The sequence below is a fragment of the Callospermophilus lateralis genome, chromosome 10 (genome assembly GCF_048772815.1).
Source record: "Callospermophilus lateralis isolate mCalLat2 chromosome 10, mCalLat2.hap1, whole genome shotgun sequence".
Taxonomy (NCBI): Eukaryota; Metazoa; Chordata; class Mammalia; order Rodentia; family Sciuridae; genus Callospermophilus; species Callospermophilus lateralis.
In genome coordinates this window covers 4,011,891-4,038,663 of record NC_135314.1, presented here as the reverse complement: position 1 = coordinate 4,038,663, position 26,773 = coordinate 4,011,891, and the positions used below count along the sequence as shown (strand labels likewise).

At 52.4% G+C, this 26,773-nt stretch overlaps 1 protein-coding gene across 1 annotated transcript in view; it reads right to left on the bottom strand.

Moving 5' to 3' along the window:
* The window catches only part of Fam3b (FAM3 metabolism regulating signaling molecule B), a 30,993-nt gene extending 4,428 nt beyond the window's left edge, over window positions 1–26,565 (bottom strand). Inside the window, exons 1-6 of the mRNA XM_076868775.1 lie at window positions 26,547–26,565; window positions 21,569–21,712; window positions 8,507–8,630; window positions 3,443–3,501; window positions 2,574–2,624; window positions 1,986–2,073 (exon numbers count right to left, since the gene is read on the bottom strand). Coding sequence (XP_076724890.1) covers window positions 1,986–2,073; window positions 2,574–2,624; window positions 3,443–3,501; window positions 8,507–8,630; window positions 21,569–21,712; window positions 26,547–26,565 — 485 coding nt within the window. The remainder of the gene's footprint in view (window positions 1–1,985; window positions 2,074–2,573; window positions 2,625–3,442; window positions 3,502–8,506; window positions 8,631–21,568; window positions 21,713–26,546) is intronic.
* Window positions 26,566–26,773: the final 208 nt, after the last annotated feature.

Genomic DNA, 26,773 nt, shown 5'->3' with positions numbered 1-26,773 from the left:
GTGTGTGTGTGTGATGTGTGTGTGTGTGGTGTGTGTGTGGTGTGTGTGTGCGTGTGTGGTGTGTGTGTGTGGTGTGTGTGTGTGTGGTGTGTGTGTGGTGTGTGTTTATGTGTGCGTGTGTGGTGTGTGCATGTGCGTGTGTGTGGGGGGGTGTGGTGTGTGTGTGGGGTGTGTGTGTGTGGTGTGTGTGTGGTGTGTGTGTGCGTGCGTGTGTGGCGTGTGTGTCATGTGTGTGTGTGTGTGTGTGGTGTGTGTGTGTGGTGTGTGTGGTGTGTGTTTATGTGTGCGTGTGTGGTGTGTGCATGTGTGTGTGTGGGGGGGTGTGGTGTGTGTGTGGGATGTGTGTGTGGGGGGGTGTGTTTGTGTGTGTGTGGTGTGTTTGTGTGTGCATGTGTGGTGTGTGGTGTGTGGTGTGTGTGGTGTGTGTGGTGTGTGTGTGTGTGTGTGGTGTGTGTTTGTGTGTGTGTGGTGTGTTTGTGTGTGTGGTGTGTGTGTGTACGTGTGTGGTGTGTGTGTGTGTGGTGTGTGTGTGGTGTGTGTGTGTGGTGTGTGTGTGGGGTGTGTGTGTGTGTGTGTGGTGTGTGTGTGCGTGTGTGGTGTGTGTGTGTGGTGTGTGTGTGTGTGGTGTGTGTGTGGTGTGTGTTTATGTGTGCGTGTGTGGTGTGTGCATGTGCGTGTGTGTGGGGGGGTGTGGTGTGTGTGTGGGGTGTGTGTGTGTGGTGTGTGTGTGGTGTGTGTGTGCGTGCGTGTGTGGCGTGTGTGTCATGTGTGTGTGTGTGTGTGTGTGGTGTGTGTGTGTGGTGTGTGTGGTGTGTGTTTATGTGTGCGTGTGTGGTGTGTGCATGTGTGTGTGTGGGGGGGTGTGGTGTGTGTGTGGGATGTGTGTGTGGGGGGGTGTGTTTGTGTGTGTGTGGTGTGTTTGTGTGTGCATGTGTGGTGTGTGGTGTGTGGTGTGTGTGGTGTGTGTGGTGTGTGTGTGTGTGTGTGGTGTGTGTTTGTGTGTGTGTGGTGTGTTTGTGTGTGTGGTGTGTGTGTGTACGTGTGTGGTGTGTGTGTGTGGTGTGTGTGTGGTGTGTGTGTGGTGTGTGTGTGGGGTGTGTGTGTGTGTGTGGTGTGTGTGTGTGCGTGTGTGGTGTGTGTGTGGTGTGTGTGTGTGTGGTGTGTGTGTGTGGTGTGTTTGTGTGTGCATGTGTGGTGTGTGTGTGGTGTGTGTGTGTGGTGTGTGTTTGTGTGTGTGTGTGGTGTGTTTGTGTGTGTGTGGTGTGTGTGTGTGCATGTGTGGTGTGTGTGTGTGTGGTGTGTGTGTGTGGTGTGTGTGTGTGTGGTGTGTGTGTGTGCGTGTGTGGTGTGTGTGTGGTGTGTGTGTGTGGTGTGTGTGTGGTGTGTTTGTGTGTGCATGTGTGGTGTGTGTGGTGTGTGTGTGTGTGGTGTGTGTTTGTGTGTGTGTGGTGTGTTTGTGTGTGTGGTGTGTGTGGTGTGTTTGTGTGTTTGTGTGTGGTGTGTGCGTGTGCGTGTGTGGTGTGTGTGTGGGGGGGAGTGTGTGTGGGGGGTGTGTGTGTGTGTGGTGTGTGTTTGTGTGTGTGTGTGGTGTGTGCGTGTGTGTGTGTGTGGTGTGTGTGTGTACATGTGCGATGTGTGTGTGCCTGCCTGCGTGTGTGTTCCTGTACCCTCTGCTGCTCCCCGTGTGGGGAAGCCATCTTCCTGGAAGTCCCTCTCTGGATGGGCTTCTCTGGCTGGAAAGCTCATACTCCCTGCCCAGCTGCTTGCTGTGGGGGACTGAGCCCCGGCCTGCAGGCAGGTGCTCCAGTTCCCTGTTAGAGTTCTTTTAGAGACAGCCTGCTTTGTCATGCCATCTGCAAGCCATTCCTGTCCCTGAAACCAGCACCTCCCTGCTTGGACTTCTGACTCCCCTGGAGACCAGGAGGAGGCCCCTGGCGCTCCGCCCCACTGGCTGCTGGGGCCATGCTGATTCCCAACACACTCACCTGGTACTTCCGTCATCGTGGGTCACCATGAACAGCAGGGATCTCGAAGGAGCGCTCTGAATGAACTTCATCATGGGTCCAGAGTTATCTGTGGGGTCAATGCAGGGGAGTTTGAGGGCCTTCTCTGCCAATGGAGGCTCCTGCCCTGGCCAGGGCCTCCCTCTGCCCCCGGCCTCTATGTCCACTCTGATCCCTGCTTCCTAGTGCTGGCCTCAACATGGGATCAGTGCCATCTGGGGCTCACTGGGGGACCATCTAAGGTGAGTGACAGGACAGACAACAGACGTTCTGGGTACAGAGTGGGAAAGGAGTTCTCCCAGACCAAGAGCCGAGGCGGGCAGGCCTGAGAGGTCCAGCAGCCAACCTCCAACCAGCACAGCTCCTGCAGCACCGGCCAGGGGCCTCTGCACTCACTAGCCTCGAGCCGGACCCAGGTGCCATCCCAGAGCAGGGCAGCCACGCCTGCCCGAGGGGCCCGCAGAGACAGATGCAGACCAGAGCAGCCCTCTTCCTTTCTGAATAGATGCCCAGTCTCTTTAGGGTCTAGTCCATGTTTAAACTTCGTCTTAACAGGAAATGTTTTCTTACCACCTTCATACATATCAAAATACTGTGTGGCTATCGGCTTCCCAGTTATATCTGCAAATAAAAGAAATTGTGCTTAAAAAATAAATAATACAGGGTGTGTTGGTGGGCCCTGGTCCCTCCTAACAGGCCGTTTCTTGTCTTTGTGTCTGCAGGAAACAGCTGATGAGATGACCTAAAGAATGTCACCAAGCACAGGGACAGCAGGACAGAGCCTGGCCACTGCTCTAGAGCCACTTGCAGCCTGCACCCAGTTAAAGCTGACCTTACCGTTCTGCTCCCCACTGCATCTTTCCCAGGGACAACAGAGACCCCTCAGCCCCTCCCGCCATGGGTGTCAGCCTTCCCTGGGGTCATTCAACAGGGAGAACTGTCTCTCCCCGCAGCTCTGCTGTCCCCGGCCCATGCTGTCTGCTGCCCTGGGGATTCTGCAGGAAACTCCTTCTGACCCTGCTGCAGTTCTTAGTGCCAGGGTTCCCAGTGGCAGCAGGACCTCCGAGCAGGGCCCGGATCTGCCTTCCATGGACTTCTAGTGGCCGTTTATCATAAGGCAGTGGGAGCTGGCCAGCAGTGGGACTGAGATGCGACCCGGGGCCCCAGCTGGTGCTCCTCTGGGTTCCCACCAGGCCTTCCGCCTGTCCCCCTTGTGCTTTGTAAACTCCTTTTGAGTTTGGTCTTCAGTGAGTTTTGTTGCTATTGAAACCACAATCTGAAATGTGGGGCTCGTAAGAATAACTAAGTACATCATTTTAAAATGCATTAAGACAGACCTAAACTAGGTCATGTGCAAAGCTCTCCAACTCTCAAGGTCTGTGTGAAAACCCAACCTCAGAGTTCTTAGAGACATTTTAAGGAAATCATTTAGAACTTACAGTCCACGATGGCAATGTTGATCCCTCTTGCCACACTCCCCGTCTTTTCTCCTATGAGCCTGAAACGTAACTGAGTGTCAGTCGAGATTGCTTTCCTGCCCAGAAAGGAGCACCCTGGCCCTGCTCACAAGACCCTCTCTGGGCAGCACGGCCCACCCACCATGGCTTCCCACCATTTCCTTGAAGAGATCACCACCCTGGAGAGCCGCTGGGGTGCAGTTCCCTGCAGAGTCACCCCACACTCGCTCCACCCACGTCTGCCCGAGTTCTGTAGACTCAGCACCCCGCCCCCCGGCACCTGGAAGCTGCATTCAGTCCTATAATTTAGGCAAAGGATAGGGAGGAAAAACCCATATGTGTTTAGCTCAGGCTCTTCACAAATGCTTTTTTACCAAATCTTCAACCAGCTCAGGAACATCCATTTTTGCATTTTATAGATGTGAGGTAGTTAGAGCTCAGTCAACGGGAGATGGGCCCAAACCTGGTTTTCCCAACTCTTCCCCATCTCTACCCCGGAAAGCACTGACGGAGGCGTGGCTTGACTCCAGGCGACTGTTTCACCCAACCACAAGGCTCAGCTAGTTCCTTGAATAAACACTTTGTCGTACCACTTAGAGTTTACTTCTAAACTGCAGAAGATGAGATGTCAGTTTCATGGTGACTGGATCCTGACGTCAGGAAGACCGAGTGACTTTCTGGAGATGGTAATCATTTTTGAGATCACAGGAATTTTTTTCTCTGTGTGTGTGTGTGTGTGTGTGTGTGGACCCTCTGCCAAGTTTTAGAGTCGATGATACGGCAATATCACAAAGAAAACTTGGAGCTCTCCTCTTTTCCCAGGTGAACACACACTTCATCACTCTGCTCTGCAGCGCTGGCCTGAGCTCCCCCCGGGGCCTCCTGGTCTCAGAGCTTTTGGACAGTTTTAGGGAACGTTCGGTAAGAACCTGAAGTTTCCCACAGTGGACGCTTGGGTGAGCTGCACCTACCATCCCTGGAGGAAAGCAGGAAGACGAGTCAACAGAGCCTTAATAAGGGAGACTGGATTTGTGGTGCTGAGCCCAGCACTTGAGGGCTCTTTTACCCCAGGAGCATCTTCCAGAAAAGGTGGCAAAGGGGGTGAACAGCACTCTGACAACCACGGGAGGCCGAAGAGAGGGCCAGGTTCGAGTCCCCACATCCCACATCAGTTTGCTCTTACAAAGGGCGGAGTCCCGAGCCAGAGGAGAAGCCAGGTATTAAGTCAGCATTTGCATGGACCTTAGCACAGTCGCCCAGAGAGTCTCCGTTGTTGGGATTTATTCAGGCTGTCTCTGTTCTGCTGTTGGTTCCAGGTCCCTCAGGGCAGCAAAGAAAAGTCCTCAGAAGCAACAGAAAATTTTGTCCTGCTTTAGTTTGGATGTAGTTTGAGTGTAGTCCCCCAAGAACTCATGTGTGGCCTCAGTGAGGTGAGTTGGGAGCTGGGACCTTTAAGTAGTGGGACTCATGCAAGGTCACTGGTCACTGGGGACACGCCCTTAGAAGAAGAGTCGATGCTATTCTCACGAGTGAATTAGATCTCCAGAGAGTAGGTTGTTATGAAAGAGCGGGTCTAACCCCTGGATCTCCCTGGCTTCCTGTCTCTTCATGACATCTTTTCTGCATGCATCCCCACCATTGTGAAGCCACCTGCCATGAGGCCCTCACCACAGCGAAGCAGAAGAACCTGGTGCCACGCCCTTGAACCTAAGAACTGTGAGCCAAATAAGCTTCTTTTCTTTTTAAATTATCAAGCCTCAGATATTTTATTACAGGAATGGAAAACTGACTGATACATATCTCTTGCCTCCATTTAGAAAATAATCTCCAATGTACTGTCTGGCACACTGTCAAGCATAATCCGGCCCATGAGCAAAAAAAATCCAATATAACAAGTACCAATGGAACCAGCAGGAAACAGTACATAATAGGGGCAGATTCACAAGGGGTTAAAATAGTAGAGTTATCCAACATAGACTTCAAAATAACTAGACTTAATATATTCAAGAAAATGATCAACAAAACTGAAAAGTTCAGAACTGGAAATTTAAAAAATTGACATGCTGATTTGAAAAAAATGAAGTTCTAAAACTAAATATAATAAGCTAATATCAATAGTCAATGAATGGGTTTAACAGCAGATTAGACACAGTAGAAGAGAATACCACTGAAATGGAGAACAGTTCTGTCCACAATGGAAGGCAGAGATAAAAATACAGAATAAAAACCAGTGCGGTTTAGAGAATATAGTATTAAGGCCTAAAATGTGCTTCATTAAGAATATCAAAAGAAAAAGAGAAAGTGAAGGGGAAAGAAGATGTACTAGCAGAAAAGTTGTCAGATACAATGAAGAACTTCGATACATACATGTTTAAGGAGCTCAGGAAAGTCCAAATAAGATACACTACAGCACACACATCAGGGTACAAATGCTGAAAACCAAAAACAAGTAAAAAAAATCCTAAAGACAATCAGAATCAGAAAGAGGAAAGGAAATTACTTTCATATTTGCAGCAATTAGATTGTTGGGTGATTTCTCCAAAGAAATAATGAAGCTGGAAGAAAATGGAATAATACCTCAAACGTTTTGAAAGAAAACAATGACCAACACATCCGGTCAAGATATCTTTCAGGAATAAAGATGAAAGACAGATATTTCAAAGAAAAATGAAATGCAAGAATTCACCATTAGCAACCCACAAGCAGAATTGGCTCTGTGTCTTTTGCTGTGACAAATCTTACCCATAAGTATAACCTTGTTTGGTTCCTAAGAGTCCTTCTAGAGAATAAGTGGTTGTGAGACCTTCCTTCAAAGTCAACAGAAATGTATACACATGGGCACCAAGAGACATAGACAGCACTAGGCAAAAATAATTGGGAATGACCCAAATGCCATTCAACGGTAGAATGGAAAATAGCAAGGCAATATTACACAGCAATTCAGATCCACAAAAATAGCTATGCCCAACATCAAGGACAAATCTCACAAATATCATTTTGAGCTAAAAAAGACCAGACACAAAAGAGTATAGAATTTATGATTCCACTCATATAAAATTCAAATACACAAGATTAAACAACAGTGTTTTGCAACGTATGCTTAGGCAGGGAAACCATCAAGAAAGGCAAGGACGTGATCACCACAGCCTTAACACAGGGGCTGCACTTGGGAAGGGTACACAGAGGGCCTGTGGAGTGCTAGCGATAGTCTACTGCTTAACCTGGATGGCGGTTACACAAGTGTCCACTTTATAAGGATCAGTTACAAAACTACATACCACAGGTTATTCATGGTAGCATTATTAGTAATACCCAAAGATCTGACACATTAGAACTGCCTGTCAGTGCAAAACTCGTGGAATAAACTATCATACATCCCTGTGGAATACTATGCACCAATAAAATAAATTAGGGAAATCTCTTTGTACTGACAGGGAGCAATCTCTATTATACTGTGAAGTAAGGAAAGCAAAGTGCAAAACTGTGCTGGAGTTTACCACCTTTTATGTAATAAAGGACGTGTCTGTGTATATGTGTGTATATATGTGCACACATATATATCTGTATATATATACACACACATATGAATGTGTAGCAAAAGAAAAAAAGAAACTGAAGGGTCAGAAGATATACTATATATGCACATATACACACCTATTCATACATGCATATACATGAACTCACATAGGCATGCTTATAAAACTCATATATTGGTAGATCTACATATATAAGAGAAAGCCTATTTTGCCAAAAAAGCAAACATTAGAGGGATAAATCAGAATTTAATAAAAAAAAAATTTGAGATGAGAACAGGAGAAAAATTGGAAGGTATAGGGAAGATTTTTCTGAATGTATGGTCTTGGATACATAATGTTAATTTCTGAACCATGTAAATACATTACACAATCAAAAATTAAATCCAAAGAAAAAAATAGAAAAAAAATCTTAGAACTAAAAATGAATTGAAATGAACCTAATCATATCAAGTATATAACACAACTATGGGAAAAACAACTCTTTCACATGACTTCAATCATAATACTGCACACTGCGGTGTAATATTTTTAAAGAAAAAAAGAACTGACAAAAAAGTCACACTTCACTCAATAGCTGCATTGAGTTCTCCTGATACACATTTTGAAAGCAGGTGTTAAACCGCTCTGGGAATGAGGTTCTCAGTGACAGGAAAGAGTTAAAATGTGAAATCAAAGCTCCTAATGGAGGAAAAGTCCTGCAGTGTTAACTGTCAGCTGGAAATACCAGTGCAACTTCTCCTTTCCCGGGAAATGCATTTCTCGCCTCCGTCCACTAACCATGCTCAGAAGTGGTTCCATCGCAGCGGCTCCCGGAAAGCACCGACAGAGAGGGCTGCTGACTGGAGAGCTGCTGGGGCGCAGCTCCCCACAGCGAGCCTCTTGGCTTCCACATCCCACACCCATTAAGGGAAAGGTCTCTTTTGAGAAATGGCTGGTTTCAGGTCTGAACTGAGAAAGACTTCAGAAGAGCACGCTGTGCTCCAGGGCAAAGAAGTGCTCAAAAATAAAGAGCAGGTAGCTGAGCAGCCCTGATGACCAGACAAACGGAATTTGGAGTTAAGAATCCCACCAGAAAAGTACAGGCCCGATGGCTTCCCTGGGGCAGTGCGCCAAGCCCTGGAGAAGCGCCAACTGCACAGATTCTCCCACCTGCAAGGAGGGGTATTCACTGGGCCTGTCCCCTGGGAGGTGCACAGAGGGTGGGGACCATAAAGAACAACCCACAAGCTCTGGCTTTGGACTTGGCCACGTGCTCAAAGTAAAGGATGAAATATAAACTACAAAACCAAAGCAGCTCAGCACAGGGCGCCCGCCCACTGCTAGCGATGATCAGCGTCCCTCCATAGCAAACGCAGCCAGCAAGGCGTGATCCTTCCCTCCTAGGTGCACAGGGCCTTAGGCGGGGGCCAGGGTCATGAGAGTCTCCTCTCGCCAGCCCTGCTACTTGGGCAGCCTCAGAAGGGACTCGGTGGGCAGACGCTGTGCTTTCTTTCTGAACACCGCTACTTACAGCTCATCCTCAAAGCAGATCTTGGCATACTTGTCGCGACCCCCGCCGCTGAGCAACCGGTAGGCATAGCTGTTGGCGGGGCACGCGGTCCAGTGGTCACATTTCTGCCTTCTGGGGGCAGGGGCTGTAATACAAAGACCATCATGGCATCACTGCTAGTTAACGGATGCACCTGCTACCTGTCCAAAGGGCCAGCAGTTCCGCTCCAGCACTCCGCCACAATCCCAGGGAGGGGATGACCTGAGGGGGGGCTTCCCGCCTCACTGGGATCACTGCAGTCCCCCTGAAGGTGCACGGTTGACATGACCTGCTTTTTGTCTTGAGGGACACTTCACATGGAGAGGTTTTGAACAGGTGCAATTTCAGAAGTGTCAGAACCACTGTCCACGGCTGCTCACCACAGCTGGCCTGCTGTGCCCTGGACGTTTGCCTCACAGTAAGAAAAAGACCTCAGATGCTGTGGCTTGGAGGTGTGGTGCCCCCCTAGAAGCTCCTGTTAATGCAGGGACGTTCAGAGGTGGAATGACTGGACTGTGACCTAGGTGACCCAGGCAGGGCAGCGTGGTTGGAGGTGGCCCCTGGGGCTGCCCTGGAAGGGTCACTCTTTCTGAAGCCCCTGCTTTCTCTCTGCAGCCTGGCTGCCACGAGGGGCAGCTCTCGTCCGCTGGGCTCTTCCCCCAGGACCTACTGCTTTACCTTTGACCCAGAGCAATGAATTCAGCCATTTATGAACTGAAACCTCTGAAACTGGGAGCCAAAATAACCTTTTTCTCCTCTAAGTGGTTCTTGACAGGTATTTTGGTTGCAAAAGCTAATACACAGGAGTCTAAGAGTGCTGGCGAACAAAGACAGACACGCACGGGGATCCGCACACGTCCACCTTTACACAGCCTTCAACACACACACCACACTCGCCCATCACACAAACGCCAAACAGCATGCCACATCCAACACTATGCACACCACATCCAGCACACTCTGTGCACACACACACCACGTACCACCAAACATCATACAACATACCACACAACCACACAACATACCAAGCAGAACCAGCACACAAACACCATACAACATACCACACATACACATACGACACACACATGCACTGTACATATACAAACATACATGCTCACACATACCACACAGCCACCACAATGCACACACACACACACACACACACACACACACACACACACCCCTGAACACAAATGGCCCACCTCCGCTCCCTGGAGTGTGAGGGACTGAGCTTTTCTGCCTGGGTGCTATGACAGCAGAGTGGCCAGGCCCTGGAGATGTCCACTCCAACTCCCTCATTTCACAGGGGTCAGCAATTCGGGAAGGCTCAGAGGCCAGCCTGAGGCTGGGATGGGAGGAGGCCTCAGCCCTGGCTCGCTGTGCAGCTCCTGCACCTGCCCTGCTCACTCAGAGTGGACACACGGGGCTGTGGAGCTCACGTGAAGCCAAGGTGCCTGGAGAGAGTCCAGGAAGCACCTCTCACCCCCAGGTCAGCCTCTCACTGGCCTGGCCTCTCCCCTCTAAGCCTGTGCTTTCCTGACTCATTGCACAGGAATGTCCCGTCACCAGGTGATGAGGTACACACAGATGGCATGAGTGGGACTCCAGGGTGCCACTCAGAAGGCCACCCAGCCACACAGACGACAGAACACGGAGCAGGGAGGCCAGGACCAAGGAGACGACCAACAGCAGGCAGCAGTACAGCGGTTCCTCATGGCCCCCATCGTCTCAGACGAAAATGGGTTGAATTTTCCCATTAAGAGACATAGAATGACCGAATGTATCCTTTAAGAAGACCCAGCTGCTGACGAGGCCACTTCACCCTGGGCACACCCTGACGGGAAGTGAGCAGGTGGAGAAAGTGCTCCATGTGATGAAGCCAGGAGGGCAGGTGGCCGCACTGTAGGTGAGTCCAGTGCAAAAAGGATGGGCTCAGGGCTGGAGCACTTGACCACTGTGGCCAAGGCCCTGGGTCCTATTCCCAGCACTACAAAAGGGCAGAGAGGTCACCAGATGATGATAAAACAGCCAATTCACTGAGAAGCTGCCATGATTATAAGTACATCCTCCTCCCACCCTGGACACCCAAAGAGGGAGCAAGGGACCCGAGGGAGAGAGGACTGAGAATAAACAGTAACAGGGACTTCCAGAGGCCACTTTAACAGTGGACAGGTCATCCAGACAGGAAGTTAACAAGGAAACACTGGACATTATCCTAGTCCTTAAGGCTGCCATGAAAATCACTTTAAACTGGATGTTGATAAACCACACACGTTCACTTCTCAGCTCTGAACTCAGGGCAGCCTGAGGCCAAGGCACCTGCACAGTAGGGTCTGGTGGGCTCGGCTGGTGAAGAGGGCCAACACCCTCCCCTTCCCCTCAGGTTCCAAGAGACTGCTCCATTACGAGGAGCGGCTCCCCGGCGGGTCACTCACCTCTTAACACACCACACCAGCGACGCGGCTTCAGCACACGGATCCTGTGGGCACAAACCCACAGACCATCGCAGACTCGAGCTGCACCGTAGGCCAAGTGGACCCGAGAGACAGACGGAGCGCTCCACCCAACACCAGCAGAGCATTGTCCAACCAGAACATAGCGAAGCAGAGACAAGACTGAGCCAGTCCAAGGAGACCAAATCCCCATGGAGCGTGCTTCCTGACCACGGTGGTAAGAAATGAGAAATGAACACAGTGCAGTGCAGAGACTCCACAGGCACGTCCAACATGCTCCTGAACAACCACGGGTCAAAGGGAAACTCACACACATCTGTGACCACAGGAAGGGAAGACAACATGCACGTAGCAAAAGTTGGTCCAAGAGAGAAGTTTCTAGAATTAAATGCCTACACCAAAAAAAGCAGGAAGATCTCAGTACACAAGCTAATCTCATGCCATCAGGAACAAGAAGAGCAAACTAACCCCAGAGTTAAGGGCAGGAAGGAAATGACAAAGAGGAGAGGAGAAATAATGAAATAGAGACTAAAACAACAATAGAAAGGTCAATGAAACAAAGAGCTGTCTGTTTGGTTTTTTTAAAGGAAGACCAACTTGACAAACCCTTAGATTAAGAACAGAAGAGAGAAGACCAACTAAAACTGGAAATGGAAGAGGAGACGTTCCAGCGGACACGAGGTCACAAGGGGGTATTAGGAGTAGTTCCACCTACAGCCTGCAACCTAGAACCTGTGAATTCCTAGCTACAACCCGCCAAGCCTGAACCACCAGAAACAGGCCATCCAAATAGGCCAATGACAATGAGAACGTCAATCAAAGTCAGACCCCGTCCAACAGAAGCCCAGTGAGACGGCTTCGCTGCCGAATCCTACCAAACAGCTGAGGAAGAACACACACCAATCCTCTGAGCCCACAGAGACTGCAAAGGAAGACACTTCTGAACTCACTTAATGGGCCAGAGTCCCCTGATCCCAGCCAGCAAGGGACCAGGAGGAGGCAGAACGACAGACCAACACCTGCAACGGGCAGAGGTGCCAAGTCCTTAAGCAAACAGGTTGGATATGACCAAACCACAGACAGACAGGAGTGAACCAAACTAAAAAGCTTCTGCACAGTCACAGCGGTCATCAACAGAGGGAAGGGAGAGCTACAGAATGGAAGAGAGAATTCCAAACCGTGCATGTGATAAGAGCTAACATCCAGAACACATAAGGAACTCAAGCAATTCAATACAAAGTACGGTTTCCAGCCTGACTTCCCACTGGGCAAACGACTGAATGGACATTAGTCCAAAGAAGATATACGAATGGCCAAGAGGCCTATGAAAAAGATGCTTGCTATCACGAATAATCAGGGAGATGCCATCTAAAACCACTATTACATGAGCTGTTATAAAAAAGCTTAATGATAACATGTGGTGACAGGGTGTGGAGACCAGGGAGCCCAGCACACTGTTGGTGGAGACATAAAGTAGAACAGCCATTATGGAAAACAATATGGAAGACCCTCAAAAAATTAAAATAACTTCCATATGATCCAAAATCCCCCCCTCTGGGTATTTCCAAAGGAAATAAAATCAGTATGTGGGAGAGTCATCTGCACTCCTATGTTCCTTTCAGCATTATTCAAGATGCAAAATCAACCTACATGCCCAGCAGTGGATGAGGTATTTGTGCACAGTGAAATACTATTCGGCCTTCAAAAAGAAGAGGATTCTGTGATTTTGGGTGACATGGATGAACATGGTGGACATTATGCTAAGTGAAACAAGCCAGGCACAGAAAGGCAAATACCACACAATGTCACTCATGTGTTGTTATGGTTTGGATGTCGAATGTCCCTGGAAACATCACGTGGCAATGCAGGGAATGTTCTGAGGTGAAAGGATTAGATCATGAAAGCCGTGGCCTTGCCAGCGGGTTAATAGTGGATCCCTGGGCTCCCACTGTAAACTGGCTGGGTGTGGCCGAGGACATGGTCCCTGGAAGCATGCCCCTGGGGTCCTATCTTGTCCTGGCTCCCGACTCTCTTGCTCCCTCCCTCTGCTTCCCAGCTGCGGGGAGCGAGCAGCTTTCCTGTGCTGTGTCTGCCTCACCTGGGGCCAGAGCAATGGAGTCGACCAGCCACGGACTGAGCCTCCGGAACCCTAAGTCCATAATAAACTTCTCCTCCTCCGAGTTGTTCTCTTCGGGTCTTCTGGTCTCAGTGACTAAAAGCTGAGTCACTCATGTGTGGAATCCAAGAGGCCAAACCCAAGCAAGAACGAGAAGGGTGGTTACCAGAGGCGGACAGGAATGGAGAGGGGAGGGGCGGGGAGACGTGGCCAGAGGACACGGGTTCTCATTCGGCAGGACATCTATTCTCATTGACCCAAGAGACCCACTGTGCGTCGATCGTCTCCTTGGAAATTGCTGAAGGAGCAGGTTTTAACAGTTCTCGTCCCACTAAAACCAGGATGTGAATGGCAGCACGTGTTAATGGGCCTGATTTACCGCCCCACGGTGTGGACAGGGAGGAGAGCACCACCCTGTGCACCCTAGATACGCCCTTCATAGCTCAGTATCGAAAACAAGTCAATGGATTAGTTAACTGAAGAGGTACCGTGACCCGCTGGAGATGGGACTGCAGAGGATCACTGTGACGTCCATGTGCCAGCGCACCACACTGCACGTGGCCTTGGTGACCACGTCCTCCTTCCCAGGAGAGGTGGTCTTGCTGGGTACTCACGCTGACCCGAGGGCTCCCTCACCTCCTTAGGTCTGGCTCTCTTCCCCTGCCCCTGGCTCATCTCTGGCCCTCCTACCCCACATAGCCCAGCCCCACCGTGTCTCACTTTGTTGTGTTTTATTAATGCCTATCCCTCTGCACCAGCCTCCAGTTCTTCTCAAAAGTCCCCGTGAGAGCAGGGATTTGTCTGTCTGGTGTTCACTGTCCCCAGCCCCTCGCCGCACATTCTGCAATGTTTGTTGAATGAATGGGCGAGTACTGGACCCTCGGTGTTGCAGGAATCTACTGTATGTCAGCACGTGGGTCCAGAGAAACAGACCTGCCCCTGCAAACGCAGCAAACTAGAGCTGGGCTGCGGCTCAGTGGCACAGCAAGCAGGTAGCGCGTGAGGCCCTGGCTCTGGGCCCAGCTCTGGATGGAAACCAAGCCGAACGTCAACAGACCCAGGGACTGCACTTCGTGGTGTTCTGAACACGTCCTACCAAAGCTCTGGGCGACCTCCGCCAACTTATCTTCCTATCGATTCTGCTTTTTGAACAAGGAAAAACTATGGGACTTTCTTATTCTGCAGAAAAAAAAAGTTGAAAATAATAGTAGAGAGATAAAAGGGAACAAAAAATCTTAGATTTCATTTTTACTCTTTGGTGCATTTTTTTGTGGACTTTTTAATGTATGCAATAGACATCTACAAAGGTAGATAAAACAGGTTGAGCATACTTAAAGAGTATGTTATGCTACTTTAATTTTCAAATAATATAGTTAATATGGTTTTGTTTACTTCCAGATACTTAAAGGAAGTGTCCAACTGTTAATATGGACATTACTATAGGTTGTTGTTGTTGTTGTTAGTTTTAGTTTGAACAATGATGTTTGTTACTTAGGTGTCACCTAAGATACATGAACATAGTATTTGAAAATGTAACTCACTTGGTGCTTAGAAGTGGGTGGTCCCGGCTCCCACCTCTGCAGGCACGCTGCGTACACAGACCCGGGTTGGAGAGAATGCTCTCAGGACAGGACACATGGGTGCATCCTCCCCGGAGCCTGCATGTCCCCTTAACCTACTGACTGTCCCTTAGGAGGCACAGACCTGACTGCTTGCCCTGGGCAGTGCTGTCCTGGGCATGATGGGTCCACAGTTCCCTTCAGCCCAGAAGACCATCCATCTCCAGGTCTCTGGCCACCCTCACAGGGCAGTTGCCAGTGTGCTGGGTCCCGAGTCCACTCAGCTGGAGGCCAGGATCTGAGCCCATGCAGAATGGTCATGTGGGCAACAGGCGTGCTGTGTCCACCCGGAGGGGGCGCCCCATGCACCCCTGGCCTGGCAGTCCTTATCAGGTAAGGCCCAGGGACACCAGGTACTCCAAGGAAGGTTGCCACCAGGTGAGTACAGCCGAGTATCCTGGGAGGTCACTGCTGTGACTGCCTGCTGACTCCCCCGCTTATCTTGCAGTGATCTTACCCCCCGAGCGTCACATGAGCCAGATTGGTACGTTCCAAAATCAGTGTAGGAAGCAGAGAAGCTAAACTTAAATTAGAAGTCAAATCGCTAAGCCAGGCACAGTGGGGCACACCATAGTCCCATTAACTCAGGGGACGAGATAGGAGTGCACGTTTGGGCCAGCCTGGGCAACTCAGTGAGACCCTGACTCAAAATAAAAACGAGAAAGGGCTGGGGATGGAGCTCAGCAGCAAAGCCCCAGGGGCTTCGATCCCTAGTACCCAAGTAAAGTGGGGGAAGGAGAAGGGAGGGAGGAGGGCGGGGGGAGTTAGCCCCCAGTCATGGGAAAGAGGAGGCAATAGGCAAAAGAGCATTTCCTTCCAAAAGCGCCAGAAAGGTTGATAGAACACTCGGCGCTCTGACCCCAGAGCTTAGGGCTATGCCTGCACTACCCCAAAGCTCAGCGGTAACTTTAGGAACTCAGTTTTAACTTTTTCCTTTCTGAAACTAACAGTGAGTGATTCAAGTGACGTCTATTTCAGGTTTTAAACTTCAGAAGAGCTCCGGGGGCTGACCGCATGAGGGCACGTGCTCTGGAGACGAAGGGGGTGCAGAGGGGCGTGTCTGGTTCCTCACAGGGGCGGGAACAGGTGCAGAACCCGTGGCACTTCCTACAGTCACAGTCTTTATGAGCCGCCACCATTCCCTGGACGCACAAATGACCAGGTGGCTGAAGAAGGAAGCCCGCTCCTCACTGCAGAGGGACACAGAGGGCGGACACAGCTCTGAGCAATGGCTCCATCCTGTCCCGCGGGGCCGCCTCCTGGGGCGTCTCTGGGGACTTCATCGAGGCCCTTAGTGCTTTTCCTGAAACTCCTTCCCAAGAATCTCCATCTTGTTCTGCAGGCTCTGCGTGAAGCCAAGTTTAAAACGAAACAAATAAAGGTTCTCGGGCTCAACCCTGGACTTGCAGGGTTTTATAATTTTCTGGAGCGGGGTCCAGGAAACTGTTTTAAAAAACACTTCCTGGTTTGGGAATGCCGGTCTTATTCACCCCTTTGAGCGAGGAAGATGATTTCAGAGGTTAACGGATGTGGTAGAAGTCACTAGAATGCTGAGGGAAGACAGGACCCTGTCGGATACCCGAGGCACACAGAAGACGGATACTGTTCACTTTGGCCACTTCAGGTCACCTCTCTGTTCTGTGGGATTAAACTCTGGGCACAGCCATGGGAGGCCAGATCCCGGTGTTCTGTCCAGAGAGGCTGAGCACTTCCCACAGCAGGCGGGCACAGTGCCAGTGTTATCTTTACAGAGCCTGTGCCTAAGCAGGGGACACCAGGAGGGAGGAGGAGGAGGGGAGGGAAGGGCAGCCACAGGCAGCTGGACACACGCATGCCCAGCCTGAGGACGCCACCGGAGACAGTGATGGCCAGGAGGGGCCCCGGGGCCAGCAGCTCTGGGACTGGTAGCATGAAGCCAAGAAAGCGGTGCCCAGTGATGCCAGTGGAGGTTGGTGACAAGGGGCAGCGGACGGAGGTAGGTGGCAGGTAAATTCTCTCCTGTGCACTCAGGCCCTGGCGCGGCTTGGCTGTTGGCGACTCCCCTGCAGTTCTTGCGGGGCTCAGATTCCAGAGTTCTGCCAAGGCTCCGCGAAGGCTCTCGACAAACTGGAGGTTTTAAAATGCTAAGTTGGCCTGAATCGTCCTTATTTGTAAAATATTTCGATTCATAAACCACAACATGTATTTCTTTAAAAGATAAAAATGTTACAGCAGATAATTTCTGTCTGTTCTCCTTCTTTTTGGTCCTGGGGATTGAAATCCAGGGGTGCCACATGCCCAGCTCTTATTCTGAGACAGGGTCTCACTAAGTTGCCAAGGCTGGCCTTGAACCTCCCGTTGCTGGGATCACCGGTGTGTGCCACCACTCCTGGATCAGAGTTGTCTAACTGAGAAAGCTTTGTTGGTCATTTTCCGATAGCACTCAAACTTCACAGCTTTGACTTGCCTATCCATTTTTAGGACATGCTTCAGACTGTATATGTTCAGGGACTCAGAAATCCATGTGCTGTGACTACCACGTAGCCCTGGACACAATTAAAGAATCAATTTGTGAAAAAAGAGTGGGCTTCGGTGTCAGAAAGCACCTCATGTTTGATTCTCACTCAGGACAGTTTGGAGGATGTCACAGGCTGGCGGGACCTCTCCATCAGCCTACTTCCCCGCCTACTTCCCCGCCCATCCTTCCCTGTGGCCACAGCAGTCCTGGGGCCTCCTCTTCCTGTTGCTTGGCTCAGCTTCACCTGGGTGGGTGGCCGTTACATTTATGCCTGGTGGAGGCTCCAGCCATGGCATGCTCTGGGCTCCTAGGACAAAATAACCGTCCATGAGCACCTTGCTCCTGTGGTCAGCCGAGGGCCTTCTTTGAAAGGTAGTGTTTGCTTGGAGATGCTGCCAGCTCTCCTCCTGCATGTGCGGTTACAGTGTCGGCAGAGGGCTGGTGCAGGGTCAGGGGAGGCTGAGGCCTCAGGGGTTTCAAAGGCACATTTAATGCAATAATTGGATTTTTTTTTTTTTTGTACTGGGGATTGAATCCAGGGGTGCTTAACTACTGAGATGTCCCCAACCTATTTATGTATTAAAATTTTTGAGACAGAGAATAATTTGCTTAGGGTCTCAATAAATCGCTGAGGCTGGCCTTGAACATGTGATCCTCCTGCCTCAGCCTCCCAAGCTGCTGGGATTATAGATGTGGGCCACCGTGCCCAGCTTAATGCAATATTCTTAAAGATTAAAATGAATGTAAAACAATCCATGATGAACAAATACAAACCTTTTAAAGAAAGGCAGGTAGGACCCTGGGAGAGCTTGCTGCCTCGTCTGGTGAGAGCCCTGATGGGAACAGCAAGCCAGCCCTGAGTTCTGCAGAGATCCAGGACAGGCAGCCCCTGGGCTCTGCCCCAGTCTGCAGACCCAGCCTGCCGCAGTCTATCCCAAACACTTGAAGCAGCCCACATGGGAAGGCAGAGAGCTCCGTGGGCCACCCCAGTGCCTGCGGGATTCCTGAGGACGTCACAAGGCTGGCAAGGCTGCCCAGGGCGTCCTTCAGAGCCCAGCAGGCCAGGCCTCCTCCCAGAGCTGTGTCCTCCTGCTCCTGTTGACTCGCATGTCCACCCTCAGGTCTGTCTTTGAGGGCCTGCCCCTTTCGGCCCTTGCGACTGGCCAGCACAGGGCCACCTGGCCCTGTTCTTGAAATGAACAAGGAGGTCATCTCCAGTGGGGACGCGGCGCCCTCCCCCATGAAGGAGGAGCTCTGCAAGTCCCTGCAGGACGGCAGCGCATGTGGGGCTCCTGGACTGTCCCAGCAGGGCCACCCTCCTTTCTCTGGCTTCTCTTCCAGCCGCTCATCCAGGAGTGCCCACACTGGTCTCAGCCTCATCTGCCTCACAGCCTGATCCTCGATGCTGGCCACGTCATAGATGGACTGGGGACTTGTGGATGCTGAAAACACACGTTGCCCAGGACAGCCTTCGAGCTGCCCTACCTGGGCAAAGCTGACGAGAGCTCGCAGAGCCGGTGCTGACCCTGGCCCATCCCTGCCCCTCCATAGCCCAGCGGAACCACAGTTTTTCCTGCCTGCTTAGGAGGAAGGGGCAGGGGCTCCCAGCAAGAGCCTGAATTCCAAGCAGCATCAGCCGCCCTGAGTGGCCGTGGCCACAGCACCTGGACAGGAGCATGCTGGACAAGGCCATTCCCTGAAAGCTTTCCTGCCAACCATGTTGGGGACACCAGGACCAAACACCTTGCTGCAGAACCGGCACGGTCCCGTGAACCCCGTGATCTCCGCGTTCTGTGCGCTCATCTCTCGCGCTCCAACACGACACGCGACTCACAAGGCCCACCCCAAACTGTGCCCAGCAGACATGCCACAGTGGAGCAACCCTCCAGGTGGAGCCTCCAGGCCAGAAGGAGCCAGGACGTGGCCGTAACGGCTGCAGCCACCACCTGCCACCCCTTTCCCTCACCCTGGGTTCCTGTGTCTGGGATGCAATGTCCCAAGGCTGCCCTAGCCAGGAGCTGAAGCCACCTGGTAATGAACCTTCTAAGAGGCCGGAGGAGGCCCTGTCTCCAGGACAGACTGCACACTGTATGTAAACGGGGACTGACACACGGGACTGAGCCCTGGAGGTGTCTTCCGGGTCCTTGTGCAGCAGCATTAGGTCATCTACGGTAGGCAGGGAAGGGACAGCAAGGGGACAGGCAGAGCCAACGCACAAACCTTCCTAAGGCCCCAACACAACTTGTAGTTAAGTCCTACGGTTCCTTCTTTCTTTGGCCATAAGAGAATATTAAAATGAGAAGGAGTCGCTTCTATAAAAGTTTTTTCAATTAGTACCTAATTTTTTGTATCTGTGCAAGTTAATTTGTTATACTTTATGGTCTGTCTTAAAAATATACTGACATCTAAGGAATAGTGAAAATGTGGCACATACAAACAATGGAATACTACTCAGCCATCAAGAATAAAATTGTGGCATTTGCTGGTAAATGATAGAACTGGAGACTATCACGCTAAGTGAAACAAGCAAGCCTATCCCAGAAAACCAAAGGCCAAATATTCTCTCTGATATGCAGATATAACACAAAATAAGTGGGGGTGGTGTGGGGATCAGACAAAGGGGAATAAAGGGAAGGGAGGGGAGATGGGAATAGGAAAGACAGTAGGATGAAGTGGACATCACTTTCCCGTGTTTATTTTTATTTATTTATTTTTTTAAGAGAGAGTGTGAGAGAGAGAGAGAGAGAGAGAGAGAGAGAGAGAGAGAGAGAGAGAGAGAAAGAGAGAGAATTTTTTTTTTAATATTTATTTTTTAGTTCTCGGCGGACACAACACCTTTGTCTGTATGTGGTGCTGAGGATCGAACCCGGGCCGCATGCATGCCAGGCGAGCACGCCACCACTTGAGCCACATCCCCAGCCCCCACTTTCCCGTGTTTATACATGAATACACGACCAGTGTCACTCCACATCACGTACTACCACATGTACATGTGACATGTCAAAACACTTTCTCTGTCATATATAATCAAAAAGAACGAATAAAAAAGTAAAATATTTTAAATAAAGAAACTGTTGGAAAATAAAACAAAAACAAACAAAATATATATATATAGGCATCTGCTTCCAGTAGAAATTTTTAAAAGGGTACCACTTACTACTCTACTGTTTGTTCCACAGGGCCTCTGACATAATTGTGAAAGCATCTTTTTTTTTTAATTAGTTGTAGATTGATTGATTGATTGATTGATTTTTACGTGGTGCGAGGATTGAACCCAGTGCCTCACACGTGAGAGGCAAGCACTCAACCACTGAGCCCCAGCCCCAGCCCCTGAAATCAGCTCCTCTATTCCAGCTGTATTCCAGGTGCACATCCTGCCCTGCACGTGAAGTCTCTCTGTGAGGCTCCTACCTGAGCCTGGTGACTTAGCTTTGGGTTCTCGCCTCGCTGACTCTGAGAGCCTTGGAGCTCAAGGGTGGACCTTGAACACACAGGTGTCAGACTGCGGCAGGGAGCAGGGGGTGCTGATGAACACCTGCTGCGTTAACAAGTGCACGCCTGTGAGGGCGGGCATTCCCTTCCGAGTTAGCATCTGCCCTGGAACGAGAACTGGCAAAAAAAAATTGGTACCAGAAAATAAGGGGCTGAGCAGGAAACGGCTGTCGCCAACACCACATCTGCATGCTCCGGAGTCCCCCCTTTCCAGCCCCCAGAGGTGTAACAGGCATTTCTGTGGGCTGCAAACCGCCCAGTTCGTGGTATCCTCTCACAGCCGCTGGAATGAACTAGGACACCCTGCCTTACACCAAACCTGCAAACTGCCCTCAGAAATGTGCGTGGCTCTGTCCCCTGCTTTACTGACGTCACTTCTTGGCCCTGCGCTGAGCCTGGGGAGCAGCAGGCCTAGTAAAGCCCAGGCTGTGGGGCTGAGTCCCATAAGTGACTGGCAGGCAGGGCTGCACCCGTCCCAGGCTGTGGAGGGGCCCTTCTGCCTACGGATGGAGAGTGTCTCCTTGGCACCCCGCACTTCTTTCCTCTCCATTCACAGACTGGCTTCTGCTCCCAAGACGGGACCCGATAAGACGGCATTGGAGAAGTTCAGTTCTCTAGAAAACGACTCCAGAGTTGACATTCCTATGTTTCCCCTGGCAGGAAGCTGAGATCTGCTACCCACAGAGGATGATTCAAGGTCAGGCTGTGGATTGGGGATCATGGCTAAGCAGCTGGGGCCAACTGGTCATGTCTCCCGTGCTCGTGAGCAGTGGCACCTGCCTCCATGTGGCGTGGGGACTGCTGGAGTGGCCGTCCCCAGAACCTTCCCTCCCCTGCTCCCCTTAACAGCTGGGGCCAGGTACTCACCTTTGAGGACGGGCCTCTCCCCAAGGCTGTGGATGCTATAGGCAGCACTGGACAGATGTGCATCTGGGATGAGCTCAGCCAGCAGGTACCCGGAGTACCAGGCGCACACGGAGGCAAGGACCAAGAAGGTGGCCTTGAGAGCACCTGGAACAAAGGTGGACGGTGAGCACTGCCACGGGGTGCACCGGGCGCAGGTGCCAGCCCTCTCTGCCCGCGCAGCCTTCCTTCCCGACTGCAGGCCTGCTCTGAAGGGGACTTCCGGGAAGGCGGTGCTCAGAGGGGGAGGTGGTGGACAGGCGAGGACCCCTCAGCTTGCAGCGCTGCGATTGGATGCAGGCAGCAGATAATAGACAAGAGCCGTGTTGCCAGGGCAGGTTGCTGCATGGCTGCTGCGGTCGATGGGCTGTTGAGCACCTGGGCCAGCACCACCAAGGCAGACTCGGTCACCAGTCAGATCCCAGACCTGCCCACTGAAATCTCTGAGGGCAGGTCTCGGTCTGTTGACTGTGGCTACGTCTCTGCGCTGAGAACGCTTGGCACCGGTCCGCACGCTGTAGGTGAACGGCAGGGGCCCGTGACGCTGGAAGAAGTGCCCACGTGCATCCCATTGTCAGGGACACCCGAGGGTCTCCAAGCAGCAAGTCCCTGGAGACACCTGTGCTGGAGAGCTCGGCGCTCTCTCTCCCTGCTGCAAGAGCAGTGGCTGGAGCTCGGCACCCCCAGGGAAAGGCCTTGCTCCCCGAGTGCGGAGCCCGTGCAGCCCTCAGAAAGAGCATGGGGAAGGCCGGGAGGGAAAAGGAAGCAGGGAGCAGGCGGGGCATGACAGGATGGGGGCCCACTCCCAGCTGGTCAGCCGGGAGTGCGGAGGTCCCCAGACTCGCAGGAGCTGTTTCTCCCCACCCAGAGCCTCGAGCAGACACGAGGCTCCTCACTGTCTGGGCCAGCACACGTCCTCAGACCTGTGAGTGCCCAGCCCTGGAAGCTGAGTTCAATGTTGAGCCTCCAGCACAGCAGCCCCTGGCTCCCTCCCTGCACCGTCCCTCTCCCCATGGGAGCCGAACCCTCCTGACCCGCTATCATTAGCCCTGCAGTGGGCCCAGGTTCCACTCTCCAGGGCCCGGCTGTGGTCCCAGGCCCTTCCCTTAGCACTCAGAGGCCTGTTCATCCTGCAAGGACCCTGTGGCAGAAGTCCAAGCTCCCAGGGAGCCATGCTGAAGGACTGACGCGCCTGGGGCCGCTTGGGATTTTGCTTTCCAGTATGCCTTTCAGTGCCAACTCCTTTTCTGTTTTCAAACCACAGTCTCCAAGATTATTGGGACAATGTGCAGGGCTGGCTTTTGTTGGGAAAGGTTGTAGCATGGCCATGTCTTTGCTGGGGATGAAGGGACATCTCAAAGCCAGAAGCAGCCACGGAAAACAAGATGAGGCTGAAGGCTTGGCAGGCCTTCCCTTGCACCTCCCCAGGGCCAGTCACTGTGAGCACATCACTGTCCCCAAATGCTCTGCAGTCCTCACCCCTTGGCCTGCAGAACACTCCCTCACCTGTGGCTGAGCCTAGTGGCACCCTGGGAACTAAATGGCAGGATGTTCTTGAAAGTTCTTTTGGGTGGACCATGTGCATGGACAGGTACAGGACATGTCCAAAGAGAGCAATAGGTCACAGCTGGCCAATTTTATCCAAGTGGCTGAGAAGACAACTGGCACTAAACAACCTTCAGAGGGTCTTCTGGACCCCATCCCACAGCCTCCTGCACCATGAGCTGTTCAGAGCTTGGAGGAGACAGCGTCCCCTCCCCACGGAGGACGCGAAGCACTGCCTGGAATGGAGGTACAATCTGGTCCTAGTGGACAGGGACACACACAGGTGGATGTGACAGAAAGGAGAGCCAATCCTCACAGTGCGAATTCGACACCTTGAACAGGTCGTCTGTGAGCGTCCTCCCTGGACCTTTTTCAGCGTTCCCAGTGAAGCCGGAATCAGACAGGCAGACAGCGAGGGTCAGACCCAGAGAAGGAGGGACTGAGATGCTAACACCCTCACAGCTCTCCCTCCACCGTATCAAGAACCTGCCCTGCTCCAACCTGTTGCCAAGGTAACCTGTCCCAGGAGTTGCCCCTCCCCACTGGGAGCCACAGGTTGTTAATAGTGTGTCCTGGGCTGCTCCACCTGCCCTTCCCCCTTCAGCCCACCTGGCTCCCACCTTTGGCCATCCCACGGAGCATTCCTGGGCCTGGTCACGTCCACAGGAAGGAGAGAGAAAGGGGAAGAGGGTAGGAGAACACAGGAAGCCTAGGACTTATAAAAAGGCGGAACTCCTTGCTTCTAGGGATACCAGGTGGCCCCCTCCTCCCTCCCGGGAGAAGTCCACGTTACCCCTCTTAAATAAGCCCTGCTTTCTGTGCTTCCTCGGCCTGCTTCCCTAATGTTGTCCTTCAACCTGTGGGGAGCAGGACTGCCACCAGTGACCAGCAGTATCACTAGGAAGGTATAAATTGTGTTGTGGTTGAAGAGCGCCACTGGTGGCCTCCAGGCTGGGGACAGTCTAGCTTCCTGTGATAACGAGTGGCTGATGGCAGAAAGCGAGACCTAGAGCCAGGACCACCTCTAGGGTGGGAGAGTAGACCTAACAGCACCCACTGGAATTGTCCACCATCAGAAGGTGGGCACACACCGGGCTGAGACTGGCTCTATCACAAAGGCACGGAAGTGTCCCAGCCACCAGGAGGACAGGACCAAGGAGCCAGCCCAGGGTGGATGAGACCAGGCAGCTTGGGTGTGTTTCCCAGGGCTGCCTTAGGAGTGCCACAGGCTGGGGGGCATTTCCTCAGGATTCTGAGGGCTAGAGGTCCCAGATCAGGTGTCAAAGGACTGTTCCTCCAGGGCCACTCCTTGATCACAGATGGCGTGTTCTGCTGGTCCTCACGGGGTGGTCCCACTGCGTGTGTCCTGATCCCCTCTTCTTAGCAGACACCAGTCCTATTGGACTGGAGCCCACCCTACGGACCTGATTTTAACTTAATGACCTCATGAAGGCCGCGTTTCCAAACCACAGTCCCATCGTGAGGTTAGGCTTTAGCACAGGACTTTGGGTGGAAGCCACCGTTCAACCCCTAACCCAGCATCAGCCCGGCATCCGGCAGGCTGTGGCCTAGGCTCTCTGTGGACCGGACCGGAGGTCCGTCCGTGGGTGACAGCAGAATGGGAAGGACCGGAAGCAGCCTGTCAGGATGAAGGTCAGGACCTAAGCTGAGCACAGTGCCTCTGGGTAGGTGGGAGGCCGGGCCTCCGGGAGGCTGCTCTGTAGACCAGGTGCTACCCTGGTGGGAAGGGCCCCAGCAGCTGGGGCGGAAGTGCTGAGTCTTGGAGCCCTCCTGGACTCTGTAACCAGGACCCCCCTCTCCTCATGGGATTATGCCGCCTCCACCGGCTGGTGGCAGTGTCCCGGGAACGCGTTCCACCCCGCAGACGCGCCGGGAGCCTCAGAGCTCCTTCTCTGATTCTCAGTTCACAACAGTGATGTGATCTGAGCTTCTCAGAGTGACTGTTCTCACTGCCACATGCCCAGATGAGGACAACCCTGGAGTCCCTGGGAGCTTTGTGTGAAGGGACCACATGGCTCACAATGAGTCAGGAGGGCTGGGTGTGAAGAAGTGGAAGGTGAGGGGATCCCAAGACCCAGAAAGGGTGGAGACGCTCTTCCGACAGCTGCAATGCGGTCAGTGCCCAAGGGGGGCGCTGCAGATGCGTCAGTCCATCACTGACCAACAGGACAGTTCTGAGGAGCAGTGGGTCTCTGGGGATCTTATTGTTATGCAAACATCATAGACCTCTATGTGACTCGGACTCAGCGTCACGCTTTGTGACCTTACACAGGAACACGCATGCACATGTCACCACCATTTTGTCCTAGAATTCACAGCAGTCAGCAAAAGCAGCATTGTTCACCCATAAACAGTTTGGTTTTGTTTTTTGTTTTTTTAAGAAAATAATTTTCCACAAGAAGGCAAAACTTTAAAGTGTGGTTTTCCTACATTTGGGGCTGTAGGCTGTGCTGTGGGCTTTCTGGAGTGGACACTGGTGCCGGGAGGGTCACCCTCATGCAGAGACGGACTCAGAGGTAGGAAGGTGACCCCCAAGGGAAGCTCAGAGCTTGCCCTTCTGAGCTGCCCATGTTTGCACAGGGCTGTGCCCCCTTCTCTCTCCCCTGGAGGAATCGGCTTCCTCCTCTGGTAGCAAGAGAACAATAGCAAAACCCACTAGAAGGGCAGGTGAGCCTCGGGGGACGACCAGGGGGCAGCAGCTGTGAGACCCCCCTGCTCTGAGCCACAGAGTGGCTGGTGGAGACAGTGGGTGCCCCTCCTCCTGGCTTTCTTTCTAAATCTCTGTAGCGCCAAGAATTTGACAAAGAGCAAACTAAAGACAGCCCTATTTTAAAAACTGAAATGCCATGGGGACTGTCACAATCAGCCAGGGCCAGGCATTTACTTCTCATGCCACCCTTGGCCCCCTCCCGCCAGAAAGGCTCCTGAGGGTCCCCGGCACTTTCCACAATTCCTGGGCTGCACAGTTTGAAAGGTGGCTCCTGCCCAGGGGAGTCCCCAGGAGCCCCAACCAGTGGGGAGCCAGCCCTTCCTAAGGTGGGGCACCCCAGCCCCCACCCGAAGGCACTCACTCTTGGCGGCTGCAGTGTGCCGCCTGCCTGCCCTGGATAAGGTGTGCGCTCACCGGCACCAGCCCCAGCAGAGTGGCAGGAGCTGGCAAAGAGCGGCAGGTTGGAGACACCAGCCCAGCCCCTCGGAAACCTCAGCCCCTTTGGCACTGAGACCCTAATTCTGATCTGGGTCTAACAGGAGACGGTGCCCCAGCCCCCGCCCTTCTGGCTCAGTGTGGCACATCCAGAAGGGGCAACAGGTGACTCCCCTGCTCTGGGTCCCTTCCCTCCCACACACTCGGAGGCAGAGGTGGGGTCGCACTCACCAGCAGCCACAGGGCGCATCTTCTGGGTGCTGCTCCCGCCTGCCTGGTCCTGGGGAGCTGTTCCCGCCTGCCTGGTCCTGCAACCTGCAGGAGCCACTGACTGGGCAGCAGGAAGGACCTGTCCTGGGGACAGGCAGGAAAGGGGCGGGCCAGTATTAGCAAACGACAGGTACTGGCCAGGCAGGTTCAAGGTTCAGCAGGCAGGTATGGGCTGGGCAGGTGTGGAC